Source organism: Triplophysa rosa, linkage group LG11 (genome assembly GCF_024868665.1).
Source record: "Triplophysa rosa linkage group LG11, Trosa_1v2, whole genome shotgun sequence".
Lineage (NCBI taxonomy): Eukaryota > Metazoa > Chordata > Actinopteri > Cypriniformes > Nemacheilidae > Triplophysa > Triplophysa rosa.
This window is the reverse complement of record NC_079900.1, coordinates 17136301-17151557: the sequence shown is the minus strand read 5'-3', so window position 1 is coordinate 17151557 and position 15257 is coordinate 17136301. Positions and strand designations below refer to the sequence as shown.

The 15257-nt window shown below is 38.4% G+C and overlaps 1 protein-coding gene across 1 annotated transcript in view; it reads left to right on the top strand.

Moving 5' to 3' along the window:
• The first annotated feature begins 1197 nt into the window (after nucleotides 1-1197).
• Nucleotides 1198-15257, top strand: part of ttyh3a (tweety family member 3a) — a 53189-nt gene continuing 39129 nt past the window's right edge. Inside the window, exon 1 of the mRNA XM_057345844.1 lies at nucleotides 1198-2055. Within this exon, the coding sequence (XP_057201827.1) occupies nucleotides 1930-2055 (126 nt within the window). The 5' untranslated portion in view covers nucleotides 1198-1929. The remainder of the gene's footprint in view (nucleotides 2056-15257) is intronic.

The window sequence follows — 15257 nt, the reverse complement described above, 5'->3', positions numbered from 1 at the left end:
AAGGAATTTCCTTCTTGAAGTTGTATGTGGAAACACATGGTTCAGTTGTGACAGTTTGTGGGTGGAGTTTCAGGTTTAGCGTGATCTCTGAACGCTCAAGCACATCTTTCTATCACAACTATGTGAACTATGTTGAAAGGTGGATGTCTTTGCCTTTGAGGTTTCCACACCTTTCTTTTATAATTGAATATTGAGCCTAATATAAAGTAAAGCAAAATATTGTTTTGGCAGTTAGCGGAATATTTCGGAACCTTTTAACTAATTTTCATACTTCTCTTTTTTATACTTGTACTTCCTTTTAGTTTATTTAATAAAAACACACAACCACACAGCATTTAATGTGTTTAAAACTACATTTTTATGTGAGAAATAATATTCTTATATTATGTGTTTTTTTAAATAATTGATTGTATACACAGCTGACCAAAGATGAAAGATGTTTAATAAATGCACTTAATGCAGTGTTAACTTTTGCTGAAAATGTGGAACTGAAAAGCATATTTTTGATTATTTATCTTCATATAACCTCTTTATTAGAAATGTTAAGGGCATAGCATCCAGTAACTTGAAAATGTATAATCACAAGCACAAGCAAACTCGCCAAAAAGTATTTAGAACTGTTTCTATAATTCTCATTACTGAGTTATTTAAATTGCCCAACACTTATTAATTCCCATCTTTGAAACAGCATCTAAACACTATGAAAATTATACACCCGAACATATTGGGATTTTCTGTAGGCCTATATGGTTTAAAAATATAAATGATGTCCCCATCTACAGTTCCTCCAGTGGATCTCATCCATTTCCAACATTTCCTATCAGTCACTGTGTCCGTATAAAGGTTTAATTTCTCATATTTTAAGGACTACTATAATTACCTTGATTATTATACACATTAGGACTAAACCATGTTCATTTAAACACACCCCGGTAAGACATTACAATTCCAGTTTCTTTTGAGGTTAGGCTACTCATTTAGACAGCTATTTTTTTGCTGAAAGTTCTTTCAATTCAATCAAACTTTGGAAATCATTAAACATTAATTTTCAGTTTAGTTTCAATTAGCTTCTTAGGTAGGTTTGTTTCACGTAAGGATTTCACTGTGTTGTCTATAATATGCGGTGCAGTATTGTCTCTAACCACTAGAGGTCAGTATTTTCAATAGTTGGCTCCTGTTGCGATAAGCCTCCTCCATCAACGTGGGTTTGTTTCGGTGGGCATCGGCGTTGCACTGTAAATCCACCCTCACACCGGATCGCACCTCATCTCATCGAGTTTTCTCCGTTGGGAGGAGTCGCGTGGCGTCCGGTAACCCACGCGCGGACATTTCGACTTCATAAATTACTTACCCGGCCACACAAGGACTAATAAGGACAAAGGAATTGTGGATTTTCTCTCCGTGGGAATGACGGAACCGCAGAGCAAGCGCTTGACATTAATCTCGTTAAACGACTGCCATCAAGCACAGGAAATACATTGACTAAACAGCCGGGGACTGTGTGTGTGTGTGTGTCTCACCTCTAAGGATTTAGCTCTGAACGCATGCAGATCTCAGGATTACGGTGTTCATGCGTGTAGTTTAGTGTATCCAAACAATAGGCAGTTGAAGTAGCTCGCTGATCTGAAATGCACGTTACCCTTGTGTTTACGGACAGGACAGCCGGTAGCGCATAGGAAAGAGATCTCTTTTATATCATCTGAGCTATTTAAATGGCGTTTTTTGCTCCAAATATCTAGCTCTATGCCAATCCAATTTTATTCGAATACAATCGTTTTTTTACCGTAGTTTACCGGATTTTAGTTTGTCTAGTCGATCTCGCCATGCGTGAAATACGGATTTTATGTGTCAGATTGTAAGAACCTTGAGTAAATTGTCAACTTCCTGCTTTAGATTTCGTATGTCTGGTGTGTTTTTGCCATAAAGATCATGGCAGCCGTTGTGAATTACTCTCCTCCGTGGTGGGTTAACCTGCTGCACAGACTGCCTCACTTTAACCTGCGGTTTGAGCAAACCAGTAGTGATTTTCGTCCAGAGGATTCATCATACCAGCAGGTAAGTTTACATTATAGGAAAGCTCTTATTGCGCTATACAGAGTAACCCATGTTCATGCTGGCCACTGCAAAATGTTGGAAATATACATGAATGTGTGTGTATTCTCTTATATCCACCACCTTTATACTGTACTGGTAGAAAAACACGTTTTTATGTCTGGAATGGCAAGGTACATAATGTGCATACATATTCTTATAGCTTTAAATGGTTTAATGGAAACTACTGTATAATGGTCTTTGAGTCTCTACTTGTAATGTTTTGGGTTGTGTTGGTGGGATGTTATCTGGTGGATGGGACCATTAAATCTTACTGGAATAAGGACCAGAACACACTACATAAAGAAATGATGTAATGGTTTAAATCAGTCGGATGGAGCTGATGGTTCATACTTTTTTATCTGAAAAAACAAATATACTCAGGGCGGGTGGTTTATCTTATGTATAACACACTTTTTGTTTCTCTTATATTCTATGCACATTTCTTTTGTCATAAAAGTGACTCAGTTATTTAATGGGGCAATAAAGATAAATCAACTTTTATGATGGCTTCATAATTGTTATTGTTAGTCTTCGCGTCGTCTCTCCGGTGAACACGTCCAGGCGTGGCTGGTAAAGGTAAGCTTCTGAGCACCCTTTGAACCACTTGGCTTTCATTATTAGAGACGACAGATGGCCAACAAGCCAAAGACTGCCATAAGCCCAGTGACAGTACCTTTAATTAAAGCTCCTTAAATCACCTTTGGCATTCTGTGAAGGCCTTACCGTGTGACGCTCACTTTACACAGTGTTAGGTCACTTTTGGTTCAGAGGGAGTCAGGAATGAATTGTACCTGTCTCCTACAATCAGCACAGGCAAATGCAACCTCCACGTTTTGAATGACAAATTTTTGATGAGAATGAAACTAAAGAGTCCGTTTAGAAGAACACGACACAAAATATTTTGCTACTCAGATAAGGGGAACATTCAGTGTGTTTTAATGATAATGTGTGTGTGTGTACTGTTTTCAGTATATGGTTGGTAACATGGTACATTGATGTGCTAAATTGAGACATTTTCTTATCACAGAATGAGGTGTTCACTTGTTTCGGTTATGTCTTTACGGTACATAGATGGTGTGGTCATAATCACCTCAAAGTGTTGCCTAATCATAAATGAAGCAAAGTTTGCTTAGTTTCGCAGTAGGAATCGGACAAAATATGTGCATAACATGTTTGTTCGTATTCTACCTTTATGCATTTCATTTAACATTATGTTTAAAGTGGCATTTCTGCTTTCTTCAACACCAGTTGTCTGAAATGCCACAGGAACATGAAGAGGAATATTTGGATGTTTTGTTGGTCATCGCAGAAATAGTTGCTTCAGCACTTGTGTGTTCACGTGGTGGTGAGACTCGCTTCTCATTTCCAAAAGTCTTGTAGACTTTTTTAAGTAGATCAAGGCAAGAACGGGTGTTTATTTAGACACAGTAGTTGGCAGTCGGCAGCCAACCTTGTCAGAAAAAGCGCCACATGGCACACGTGGTATTCATGAGTCTCTATGGTGGTCCTTATTATTACCACCCAGAAGAAAGGAAATTAAGACAGGGTGAGAATACTTGGGTGGTATTCCTAATCCAGACAAAAAATTGGTACTGGATTACTAAAAGCGTTTCTGTTTCCCCTGTCAGATGCCATTATATCAGTTGTATAGATATTGTATTTGTCTCACACATTGTCACTTATTGACCTCCCTCTCTTTCCACATAGACTGACTCTTAACCACTTGATTTTACTTTATAATTTAGTCAGTGCCTACAGTAGCCATGCCTTCTTTATGTATTTTTTAGATCATATAAGAAAATAGCTGGTTACTTTCTTCTTCAAAACACAAAAGAAGATATTTTGAAAAATGCTGGTAACAGAAAACCTTTGGTCCCCATTGACTTGCATAGGTTTTGTGTCCATACATTAGAAGTCAATGGGGACCGACGTTTTTTTGGTTACCAACGTTTTTCAAAATATCTTCTTTTGTGTTTTGCTGAAGAAAGAAAAAGCACACAGGTTTAAAATGACAACAGGCTGAGTAAAGGATGACCGAGTTTTCAACTATTCCTTCAGTGACTCCGCTAAAACAAGTGTTAATGTCTAAGATAGTTTACATTTTTCTTCTGAAATGATCATTTCTCAGAGTTACTTTGACTCATATAATGCTTACGAAGCTTTGTGTCACACACATAACATGTAGTCAGACACATTTTGAAATGACAGAAAAGCAGAGTCCATGATGCACAGACAGCTTGTATGAGCAGACTGTTGTCCGTAGCATTTGTCATGGGGTCAGACTGCACAGAGTGTATGAAAACAGACAGCACAGCTGAGGATGGGGGAGAGGGACACCTGCTCTTCACTGAATGGTGCTTATTCACAGGATTGGAATTAACTAGAGATGGCATATTGGTTGACCACTAGTTAGGAGTTAAGCTCACTCCTGATGTCTCAGTTGTGGGGGGGGCTTCCTTGATGCGTTTAACTGTAAACTTGGTCCTACTTTAAATCCTACATTTAAAGGTCCAGTGTACGAAATTAATTTAGCAGTATCTAATGGTGAGGATGTGAATTGCAACCAGCGGCTCACTCCACCCCTCCTTTTCGAAGCTCTACGGTGTCTGACACAGGACTAAGATGTTGTCACGTATTTGCTTCTTTGCCGAAAGAGATAGCATATTTGCGAAATGCACTTTGTAGAGCAGTTTGTCCGTTTAGGGCTACTGTAGAAACAACATTGAGAATTCCATGTAAGGGGACCCGTGGTGTATGTAGGTAATAGTTCATTCTAAGGTAATAAAAACATAACGCTTCATTATGTAAGGTCTTTATACACCTCTGAATACATAGTTTAATGTCCTTAGTTTAATTAAAGACCTTTAATTTTAGCTTATCTGTCACTATAGAGTCACTATTAGTTTTGTGAACCCAAAACAAGCAAGCAAAGTCAATGCCTGATATTCTAAACCCTACCCTTTCCCATCCCCAAGCCCTCGCCATGGACTATTACATGGGAATTGCATTGAGAAAGGCATGACTGCCGTGTTTTACTAAGGCTGAGACTGTGGGAGTTTGAGCAGTGCATCTCACAAAGGCGTTGTGGATCAAAGCCAGTCTCAGAAAGGGAGGTCCAGTCAGCGGGATGATGGATGAGACTGGAGCTCCGAGTTTGTTTGGGTGAAGACAACCTGCCAGCAGATGAGAAGGGCATACAAGGCCAACCCGTGTGCTGCCATTGGGTAGACTGCCATGAGTTGATTATCAATATTGTTTGGGAAAATACATGGCTATGTTATAGCTCAAACAGAGCACATCTTTGTGTTTGCTGTGTTTGGCGTTGGGTTGAATTCTGTGGGGATATTGTCATGTTCAATCTGAGGCACCAAGAGAAGCGTTTTCATTAAAACATGCCAAAAAATGTGGTTATTTTCTGGTTGAAGCTATGTTCTGTCAAAGCTGATTTTGGTGAAGTATGTTGAACTGAAGGCATCATTATATTTTATAAACAAACTATATGGATCCATAAACATTACACTTGCTCCTCTATTTCAAGGATATATTTAGTCTAATATTTTATTTGACAAACACTTTTTTTACGTGACAGACAAACACACATTTTTAGTTTGTTTTGCTTGAAAATGTAGTAATGTGGAGTTAAACCGTTGAACAGTTTTTCACCAATTCTCTGTTCAGGATTTTTTGTAAATGTTAAATGCATAAATGCAAAAAGTTAATTTTGTCAACCTTTCGTAACTAGTATATAGGACTCAAAGCGTGGAAACTTGAATAATTTTTCTTTTAATTCTGAAGTCTTTGTGTCATTATTAAAAGTATTACATACAGAAGAGCCTCAATGGTTAAAATGTCTGTCTCCTAGTTGTGAGAATGTGGGCTTGAGAGCACAGCCTGAAGTGAAAAATTGAGAAACAACTACATGCTTTCCCACTCCCACACCCACTACACAAGCCCCTGTGGGAGGCTAGAGAAATTCGTGACCGGCCTCGTCGTGTTGTGTGGGGAGTGCTGGAAACCTTTCCAGTTTATTTCATATTAGCAGTGTCGTTGAATTATTTTGGCCACCTCAGTGTGTTATTCACGGGGATGTCACTCGACGGCGCACAGGAAGTGAGAGCGGGGATGCTGCTAATCTGTTTTGTCAGCGTGTTTGCGTAAAGCGACACAGGCCGACGAGGTTGTTCTGTCATCAGGCCTGGCAGGAAACACACGCTGTCTTTCTTTCCATGGCACACGGCCAAGAAATGAATCACATGATGGTCTGGTTATCGAGGAGTTGCGTTGGAGTTGTTCGTGAAGTGGTCTGAATCGAGCCTTTGTGAAATATCAATGTTTAGATTTTCATTCAACTCAAAATTTTGACTGTGATGCTGAAGCATTACTTCTGTAGTTTACAGTTGGGTGTTAACTACTGATTTCCTGTGTACGTGTGTGGCAAGGTTTATTGCTATACCGTTTGCCTTCAAAGGCTGAATTGCTTGTAACATTGTCTATTAAAGTGAGTCCTTGCTCCTTACTGCTGGTGTCCCAAAGAAATCTCTGACCCAGATTTGGCCCTATTCGCTGTTCCAGTCACAAAGGAAAAGAGCCTCACTTTTTTCCATATGGCTCCCTGAGGAAAATTAAATCATGTTTTTGGATGAAATTAGGCTTTATACATGAGATTTGATTATATGTATTAGGGATGCACCGATACCATTTTTTTAAAGACCGAGTACGAGTACTGATATTTTTTTTCTGGTACTCTCCGATACCTATAACCGATGCCTGTATAATGTACAATAATTCTAATAAACCAGTATCTTACTGGTACATTTTCTTTTGTTTTTAGGTCTACTTAAATTTAAGTACTATTTTTTAATTAAGTTCTATTTTTTATGATAAGTAGCAAGATTTTACTATCAGTTTACTAAAGTAAACAATATACTCCGTGGTCGGATTATACTGTATAAAATTTAAGGGGGGTGGTGTGGTAAAATGTGATTGTATTATAACTTGTTCAAGTCAACCGGACTTTTATTTTGACGGGACGCCGCAAAGAGCGTTTGTTTAAGTTAACCGGACTTTTATTTTGATGGATCGCCGCAAATGGTGTTTGTTTATGTGTTCGTGTCCTCGTGCAGTGAATCGCTGGCGCTGAAAGCTCCACAAGCACAATGCGTTCAGTACACGCAACCGCACCACTCTTTCACACACGGTAACGCAAAACAAGCAGAATACATATTTAAACAGTATCTGAATATTTCGTTAACTGTTACGTTAGCTGTTCAGCGCTAATTTCTTGTTAGGAAATGCCTGGATTCCTCGATTCCGTCCGCGTTTTCCGCATTTCGGAAATCGTAGGGCTCTATGTAGGCCTATGTCACGTGAGGTATCGGTCTTTGGTATCGGTGTGCCATTACGAGTACATGAGCTTGGTATCGGGCCAATACTATTCTACATGATTTGTGAAAATAACACTACAAAAAGAATAGCAGATCAAAGTTACACATGATTGTCATGTTTCTTGTGACATTTGTGTCATTTTTCAATGAATGTTATTTGCCGACGCTTCATGCTGATCAGTCCTCGACTGTTATTGTGGGTCTCTTGCGAAGGTCTAATTCCACAAATGAGCTCTTGTGCTTCAGACGCTGTCAGACCGAATGAAATAGTCTCTCTGTTCGACTGCTGGCCCACATTCATTTAAAGAACCTCGGGAGTTTCATATAGGAGAATCAAGTCTTTCGCAGACAGCAATGAACTCAAACAGAGTTACATAAAGTGATAGTTCACCCAAAAATGAAAATTGTTTCATCATTCGCTCACCCTCATATCATTTCATACCTGCATAAAATACTTTGTTCTGCTGAACAGAGAAAGATATTTGGAAGAATGTTAGCAATTTTCAATTCTGTGACATGACATCATTGACTGCCATAGTAAGAGAAATTAAATGGTAGTCAAAGTTTCCCCAGAACTGTTTGTGTTTCTAAATTCTTCAAAATATCTCACTGTGTGTTAAACAGAACAAAAGAATGTACAACATTTTTTTCCTACTATGGTAGTGGATGATGTCACAGAACTGAAAATTGCTAACATTCTTACAAATATATTTCTTTGTGTTTGACAGAACAAAGAAATTTATGTACGTAGGTTTGAAACAACCTGAGGTTGAGTAAACGATGACAGAATTTTCCTTTTTGAGTGAACTATCCCTTTAATAAAGCCGGATTCATTTGACTGATCTTTTGAGTAATGCCTCAAGAGAGGCGGTAGTTTTAGGAGAGAAACATTGCTGTTTTATCTCTGTTCAGTCGAGCCCAGTAAGCATCCTTGTATGTAGTATACTTCCTTTCTGTAACGTGACAGGATAAAGGGTGGGACATATTTTTCAAATATCAGAAAAATGGCCTAGAGCCAGGAGCACGTTAGCAGAGTGACCTTGCGTTTAAATGCCGATGTTGTTCTTGGGCAGTGGTAATGCCTTAAGGGTTTCTCATGTTGGGCTCTTGTTCAGCAAATGGAAAGAGGAGATCCATTAAGAGAATCTGCTGAAGATTACAGTGTGTTTAGAAAAGCTGAGTCTGGGTCTTTTCCTGCTTCAAATCTCTTGGTGGCAGTGAAGAAACGTGGCAGGATTGAAATTTTGGTATTTACATTGACCTCTTTGGCATGGGTTCTCGCAGGAAGCACAAGAACATATGTGCGCTGACTTAGCAGATGCCAGCTGTGTGTTTGTTTGACTGGAATCAGTAAAAAAAAACAGGTTTTGTTAAAGAATGTTAAAGTAATAGTTATAGGTACCAACAAGGTTTGTAAAATGTTGTTCATATAAACAACTTCACATGACATTACATTAAAGGAATAGTTGAACCAAAAATGAATACTCGCATGTAATTTACTCACCCTTATGCCTTCCTAGATGTACATCAGAGGTTTTCCTGCATAGAGAAATCTGAGGCGGCCGCCTCCGTCAAATGTCATGCCGCCTCAGTCTCTCGCCAAAATTATGTGGGGTGTATCAGAATAATATCAGAATGTTGCCTTTCATTCATATAATGATGTTGTTAAACTAAATTAATTTGGAGATTAAATGTGAAATTATTAGAATGTAAAAGATGTGAACGTAGGGCTGAACGATTTATCGAAATCGAATCGCAATCGCGATGTGAGACGTTGCGATTTGCTAATCGCAAGAGGCTGCGATGTGGAAGCGATGTGAAAAATAGGAAACGCGTCTGAGTGAGCGCACCTCCGTTATGCCTAATCAGCACTGCCCTAGCCAACTGTGAAACGTCCGACATAGAAAAAACAAACAAACAGAAGGCAGGAGAGAGAGTGTGTGTTATTATGGCATATGCAGAGTCAGATCGATCATATTAGGCAAATAAATACAAAAAAACCGTCCAATTCAGAAGACCGCACACACGGTCTTCTGAAGTCATACTCGTGCGACTCTTTCCCGCGTTGCGCGTCTTGCGGACGAGCCGTTTAAACTTGATGTGCACACACGGCCTGTTTCATACTCGCGCATCTCTGCCCCGCTTTGCGCGTCTCGCGGACGAGCCGTTTAAACTTGTTGCGCACACACAGCCTGTTTCGTAATGACGTTTATAGTACTTGAGTCCGGCTCCACACGGGCATCTGGCAATATGGACGAGCCCGCTTTGCGCGTCTCGCGGACGAGCCGTTTAAACTTGTTGCGCACACACAGCCTGTTTCGTAATGACGTTTATAGTACTTGAGTCCGGCTCCACACGGGCATCTGGCAATATGGACGAGGCTTGACGCACGCGCGCACCATGTGTCAACTCACGCCTATCTCCACGTTTCAAACAAATGTAAATTCTATCTAACTGTTTTGCTAATTTCACTTGGATGAAATTAAACATTCAGCGCATTTTCTAATGGTTTTAAAAGATCCCACATATTTAAAAAAATATAAATCAGCCTATGTAACCTATGAACTATTTTAATAGTTCACTAACACAATAGAAAATGTTATGGATTTAAGGGTTACAATGGGAGTTGTATTTGTTTTAATGGAAACTATAATAGTGTACACTGGTATTTGGATTCTATTGGTGTGATGTAATCTGGAAGTTGGGAGACACATTGAATAATGCCCTATTTGAATAATGCCCAAAACACACTACAAAAATTAATTTTGTAATGGTTTTAATGGAAACAATTAGAATTTCTGTAATGTTTTTTTTTTTGTTTTCTTTCAGCAGGGTAACTATACCCATACTGTGCTCCACACAACAATATTGAGCTGAAGCTTGAATTCGAAAAGTTAAAATCGCAAATAAAATCGCAATCGCAATGTCTGTCAAAAATATCGCAATTAGATATTTTCCCCAAATTGCACAGCCCTATGTGAACGTTAAAAGTGTGTAATGTTATATGAGATTAATTGTGATTAATCACAGAAAAAATGTGTGATTAATCAGATGATTTTTTTAATCAATTGACAGCACTACTTAATATACATGTACATCTTTCCGAATGATCCAAAAAGCACATCCATCCTTCATAAAAGTAACCCAAATGACTACTAGGTTAGTAGATGTCTTCTAAATTTAAACTATGTGTACTACTTTGTGAGAGAAATTATTTTGAACTTGTTTAGCTAAATTGAAACTAGAGCTGTGTAATTAATTGTAATCGATTTTTAGTTTCAGTTTTGGCTTTCAACAATTATGAAAACAGAATAATCGAGGTAAACCTCCTATTGTCCAGCATTCCGTTTTGCTTGAATTTTATTATTTTATTTTAGTTGAATGTATTCATTCATATTGTATTTGATCTATTTCTAACATTTATTATGTTGTTTAAGTTAAGTTGAATTCAGAGTTAAATTGGAAGTTATTTATGAATAATTTCTCTGTTAATGACTTGTTTCCAAAGTCAATGAGTAATCGTGTTAAATAATTGTGATCTCATCGTTGGGCTAAATAATCGTGATTTTAATTTTTTTGTCATAGTCGAGCAACCCTAATTAAAACATTAAATTATTGTGACTTGCCTATAACTTTGAATCTCATTGGTTCTTGATATGCTGCAATATATGAATTGTTGGGGATGGGTAAACTATGAGAGGATTTTAATTTTTGGTTTAAATGTAATGTCATGTAAATGTATTTTAATAAACAGTCCTTTCAAAACATTGGTGGGACTCAATGGTATGTTATTGTATCATTACACCAACCATTTAAAGAAAATTATTGCTAGATTTATTCCAAACAAAGGCTAATTTAAAAATGGCTGGTTTTGGTTCAGGTTTTCGTGTTTATGTGTCCAGATTTTTCAATCTTTTTCATTTGGATGCATCTCTGGTGCAGTTTATTTATTTGATTATAGCGGTGAAGGAGTTTTTGTAGAAAGACACAGCATTTCGTGTGAAATACTATAATGATTTGATGGGCCCAAAGACTTTGTTAATCACGTTCTCCAAACACATTATCAGAGGTTGTCAGCTATGTAGTCCAAGAGCTGTTATTCTTTGTAAATGAGGGTATTTAAGCACTGATTAATCATATCAATAGCGCTTACTGGCCACTTTCACAGATAGGCTTGGCGGCAAAGTCATAGATTTCCACATCCTCCATCTTCAACATAATTCACACCTCAATTGAGCAGATCATGGGCCCATTGTTCTAATAGATGCATTGGGGGTTGAAGTGATATTGGCTTGTGATTTTGTGATTCAGTAGTTGGTTGAGATTATTCATTGAACTGTTTTGGAATAATGTTGAAATAATAAAAAATAATACATAACGTTGGATTATTGTTGACATTTTTACACATAATTGTCTCAGTATGCTTTTGGTTCATGTTTATGTGACGTGTTGCTCGGATAGTTGTCAATTATTTGTGCCAAACACCTTCAAGAATCACTTAACCCAAAAATGAATGAATTCTTCACACAGAGGCAAATCACACGATTTTTGTATGATGTCATTTTGCTGCTGTTGATAGGATGTGAATACAGAGAAAGATTCAGAAGAACTCACAAAGATTCATTTCTCTTGATGTGCCACTGTCAATAGTGGACATTGTGCTTTGTTCGTTTTCAAGTCCATACAGCAGAAGGCATAATAGTTTCTAAAATTAGATCTCTGGTAAGCATCCGCCTGCGGGACTCTTGCTTTTTGAAAATGATTTTCTATTTTTCTCTGTCACACAAAAATGTCAGTCAAGAATGAAATGATGAACATGTTCTCGTAATTGAATAGCAAGACAAACAAGACAGGGATTTAGATATTCCTTTTTACTGCAGGTGAGTTAAAGATTGACTTTTAAGTGTGGTAACTGAGGTAACCAAGTTACCATGTTGCCTCATGCCTGGTAGACCTTAGAAAAAGTGAAACATCACTCTTAATAGTCGAACTGAACAATTGTTGGGTTTGTGTTGTTGTTTGGTTGCATTAGGAAATTATGATTGGTGAAGTGTTAGAATAATTTGGCTAATAGTGTGGCCAATAGAGAACCACCCTCTAATACTGAAAATGCAATTTAGTCATGTTTTGGCTAATGCCTCTAGCCCGACTGTGCTTTTAAGATCTGCCTGTTCTTCCAGTCTGACTTGCTGGGCAAAGCCTTCTGCTGCAGCCTTTTAACCCAACACAATAGTTTTCTCAGCTTTACTGTGATCACACGCTGTGAGTTTGACTGACAGCTTGGCTTGGCTTGAAAGCCGTATGGAAACGATGCGATTTGGGAGATTTGAAATGCCTGCATGCGTTCACTGGGTCCATAGAGATTAACTGACTGGATACCAGACCAATCCCATCATGAGTCTTTCTGTTTGACCTCTTCAACTGGTAATGAAGGGGGAGGAATTGGGTCGGTTTTTTTGAAGTAGAAGAATTTGAGTCCAGACGATCTTAAAGTGCCTAATCCCAGTGTGGTTGTCACGACAAGATTGTCAGAGTTAAGTGTGGGTCTTAACCGAGAATAGCTTTGACCCCATTATACATCAAACTTCCCCTGCAGGTTATTTGACACATGGGAGCTTCAGTGGAAGACTCTGTTTAAAGCTGTCTATTCGCTATTCTCATTGTTATAGGTCCAATGTGTACTTTTTTGGAGGCTCTATTGGCGCAAATGCAATGTAATATACATAACTATGTCTTCAGAGGTGTATAAAGACCTTACATAATGAAGCATGATGTTTTTATAACATTAGAATGAACTATATACTGTACATACACCATGGGTCGCCTTACAATTCTGTACTTTCTACAATAGCCGAAATGGACAAACTGCTCTACAGAGCGCATTTCGTAAATATGTTATCTCCTTCGGTAAAGAAGCAAAAATGTGACAACATCTTAGTCCTGTGTCAGCCACTGTAGTGCTTCGAAAGGGAGGGGTGAAGCCGTTTATTGCAATTCGCAAGGTACCCAGGGTTTTTCCTGGCTCAAAATGAGGCAGAGGTGGGTTGTGGCTAGAAGGGATACAGCTACGGCCGGAAGTGATTCAAAAAAGTAGTAATTAACTGTTGTCAGCGTGACAAAAATTATGCGGTATTGAAGTGCGCATGCCCAGTGGAGGTAGCTGTATCCCTTCTAGCGACAACTGCGGTGGTTGTGGGCCTACTGTACCTTTAAAGTCGGGGTAACCGATTTCCGAATTACGCTTTAGACAACTGAGTCGGGCCGAGTACCAAAACAACCTTGTAGCCAATCAGCAGTAAGGTGCACAGGACGGACATTAGCCGAGCCGAACGCTGACGAAAGCGAAAGATGGGGGTAGGGGTGTGTTTGTTTTGGTGATTTGAACATCAACAACGGCTAAGAGAAATCGGACACCCCGCCTTTAAGTGGCTTAACCAAACACTTTACATATTAAAACAAAATTAGATGAAAATGACAATTAGTAAGTTATATGAAGCATTGCTTTTATTCAACCAAACAGAAATGTTTTTAAATCAAAGCTTTATTTTTATCAACTAACTTTTCACCCCACAATAGCCAACTAATTTTACCAGTCTTACTAAATTTGCAAAGCTTGTTCACATCCTATGTTCTCTTGTGGTTTACTGAGCTTTGAAAGATTCACTGATTTTTTTTATATTCGCTAGTGACTGAAAAGTTTCAACATTTTAAATGAATCTGTTCAAAGGAGTCATTTGTTTGCGAGTCGTTCTGATCGCAATGTGCGTTCATACTGTGCTTTCATCGCTGTGTACAGTATAACGCTGATTCAACGAGCCAACTGCCCAGCTTAAAACATTACACAGTGATGTACGCCACGTTAATTTAAGAAACTTTTTAAGAAATTGAACGTACTTGGATGCAAACAAACAATATTCACCTGAAAAGCCGTGAAACACAGCAGCTCTTATTAGCTCTTTTACTGCGACTCTTCAGCACCTCAGTGGGCTGATAACAAAACAGTGTCTCCTTTGCGGCGTAATGCCGCAACTGCAGTTACAAATGAAAGTCTGTTAACAGAATACATGCAGTGTTTTTTGTGAAGACACCCGACATAATTTTGGCGAGAGACTGAGGCAGCACAAAATTTGACTGAGGCGGCTGTCAATGCAGGAGAAGCCCTGGGTACCCATTATGATGTTTATCTTACGCCGCAGTCACACTAGACTTTTCATTCCTTTGACTTCCATTCATACGTATTCAAATGCAATAGACCATAAGCACAAGCTCCTGGTAAAAAAAAGTTAGCATTTCGCTGCTTTCCAAAGAGCAAGTTTGGTGAACTCTGACCTGCTAATTTGTATCATGTGATGACGTTTGACCAATAGAAGAGCGATATTCCAGTGCTCAACTGATTCAATTTTGGTCAATACAGCTTTAAAATAACGAAAACAACGATACCTGTAAATACGTGAGAATCTTATAATGTGCAAATAATAAACTCAATTTATCAAATGTTTTTCAGCTTGCTGCCCATAAATGTAGGGATTTGCGTAAATGTTCGTATTCTAAAAGTCTAGTGTGACTGCGGAATTAGTATTCTGGGATTATACAGTTTATGAAATATTTAGCACCAAAAGCACTAATAAATAGAAACAAAATCCATCATTTAGATGTGGCGGCATTCATTGCTTTTTGTTTAACATCTTATGAATTTATAATGTGGGTAGATGTGAAAAGTAATGTTCAGTTGTTTTTTGTTCATGTGAAAGTAATGTTCATTTGTTTGAGCTGTTGGCT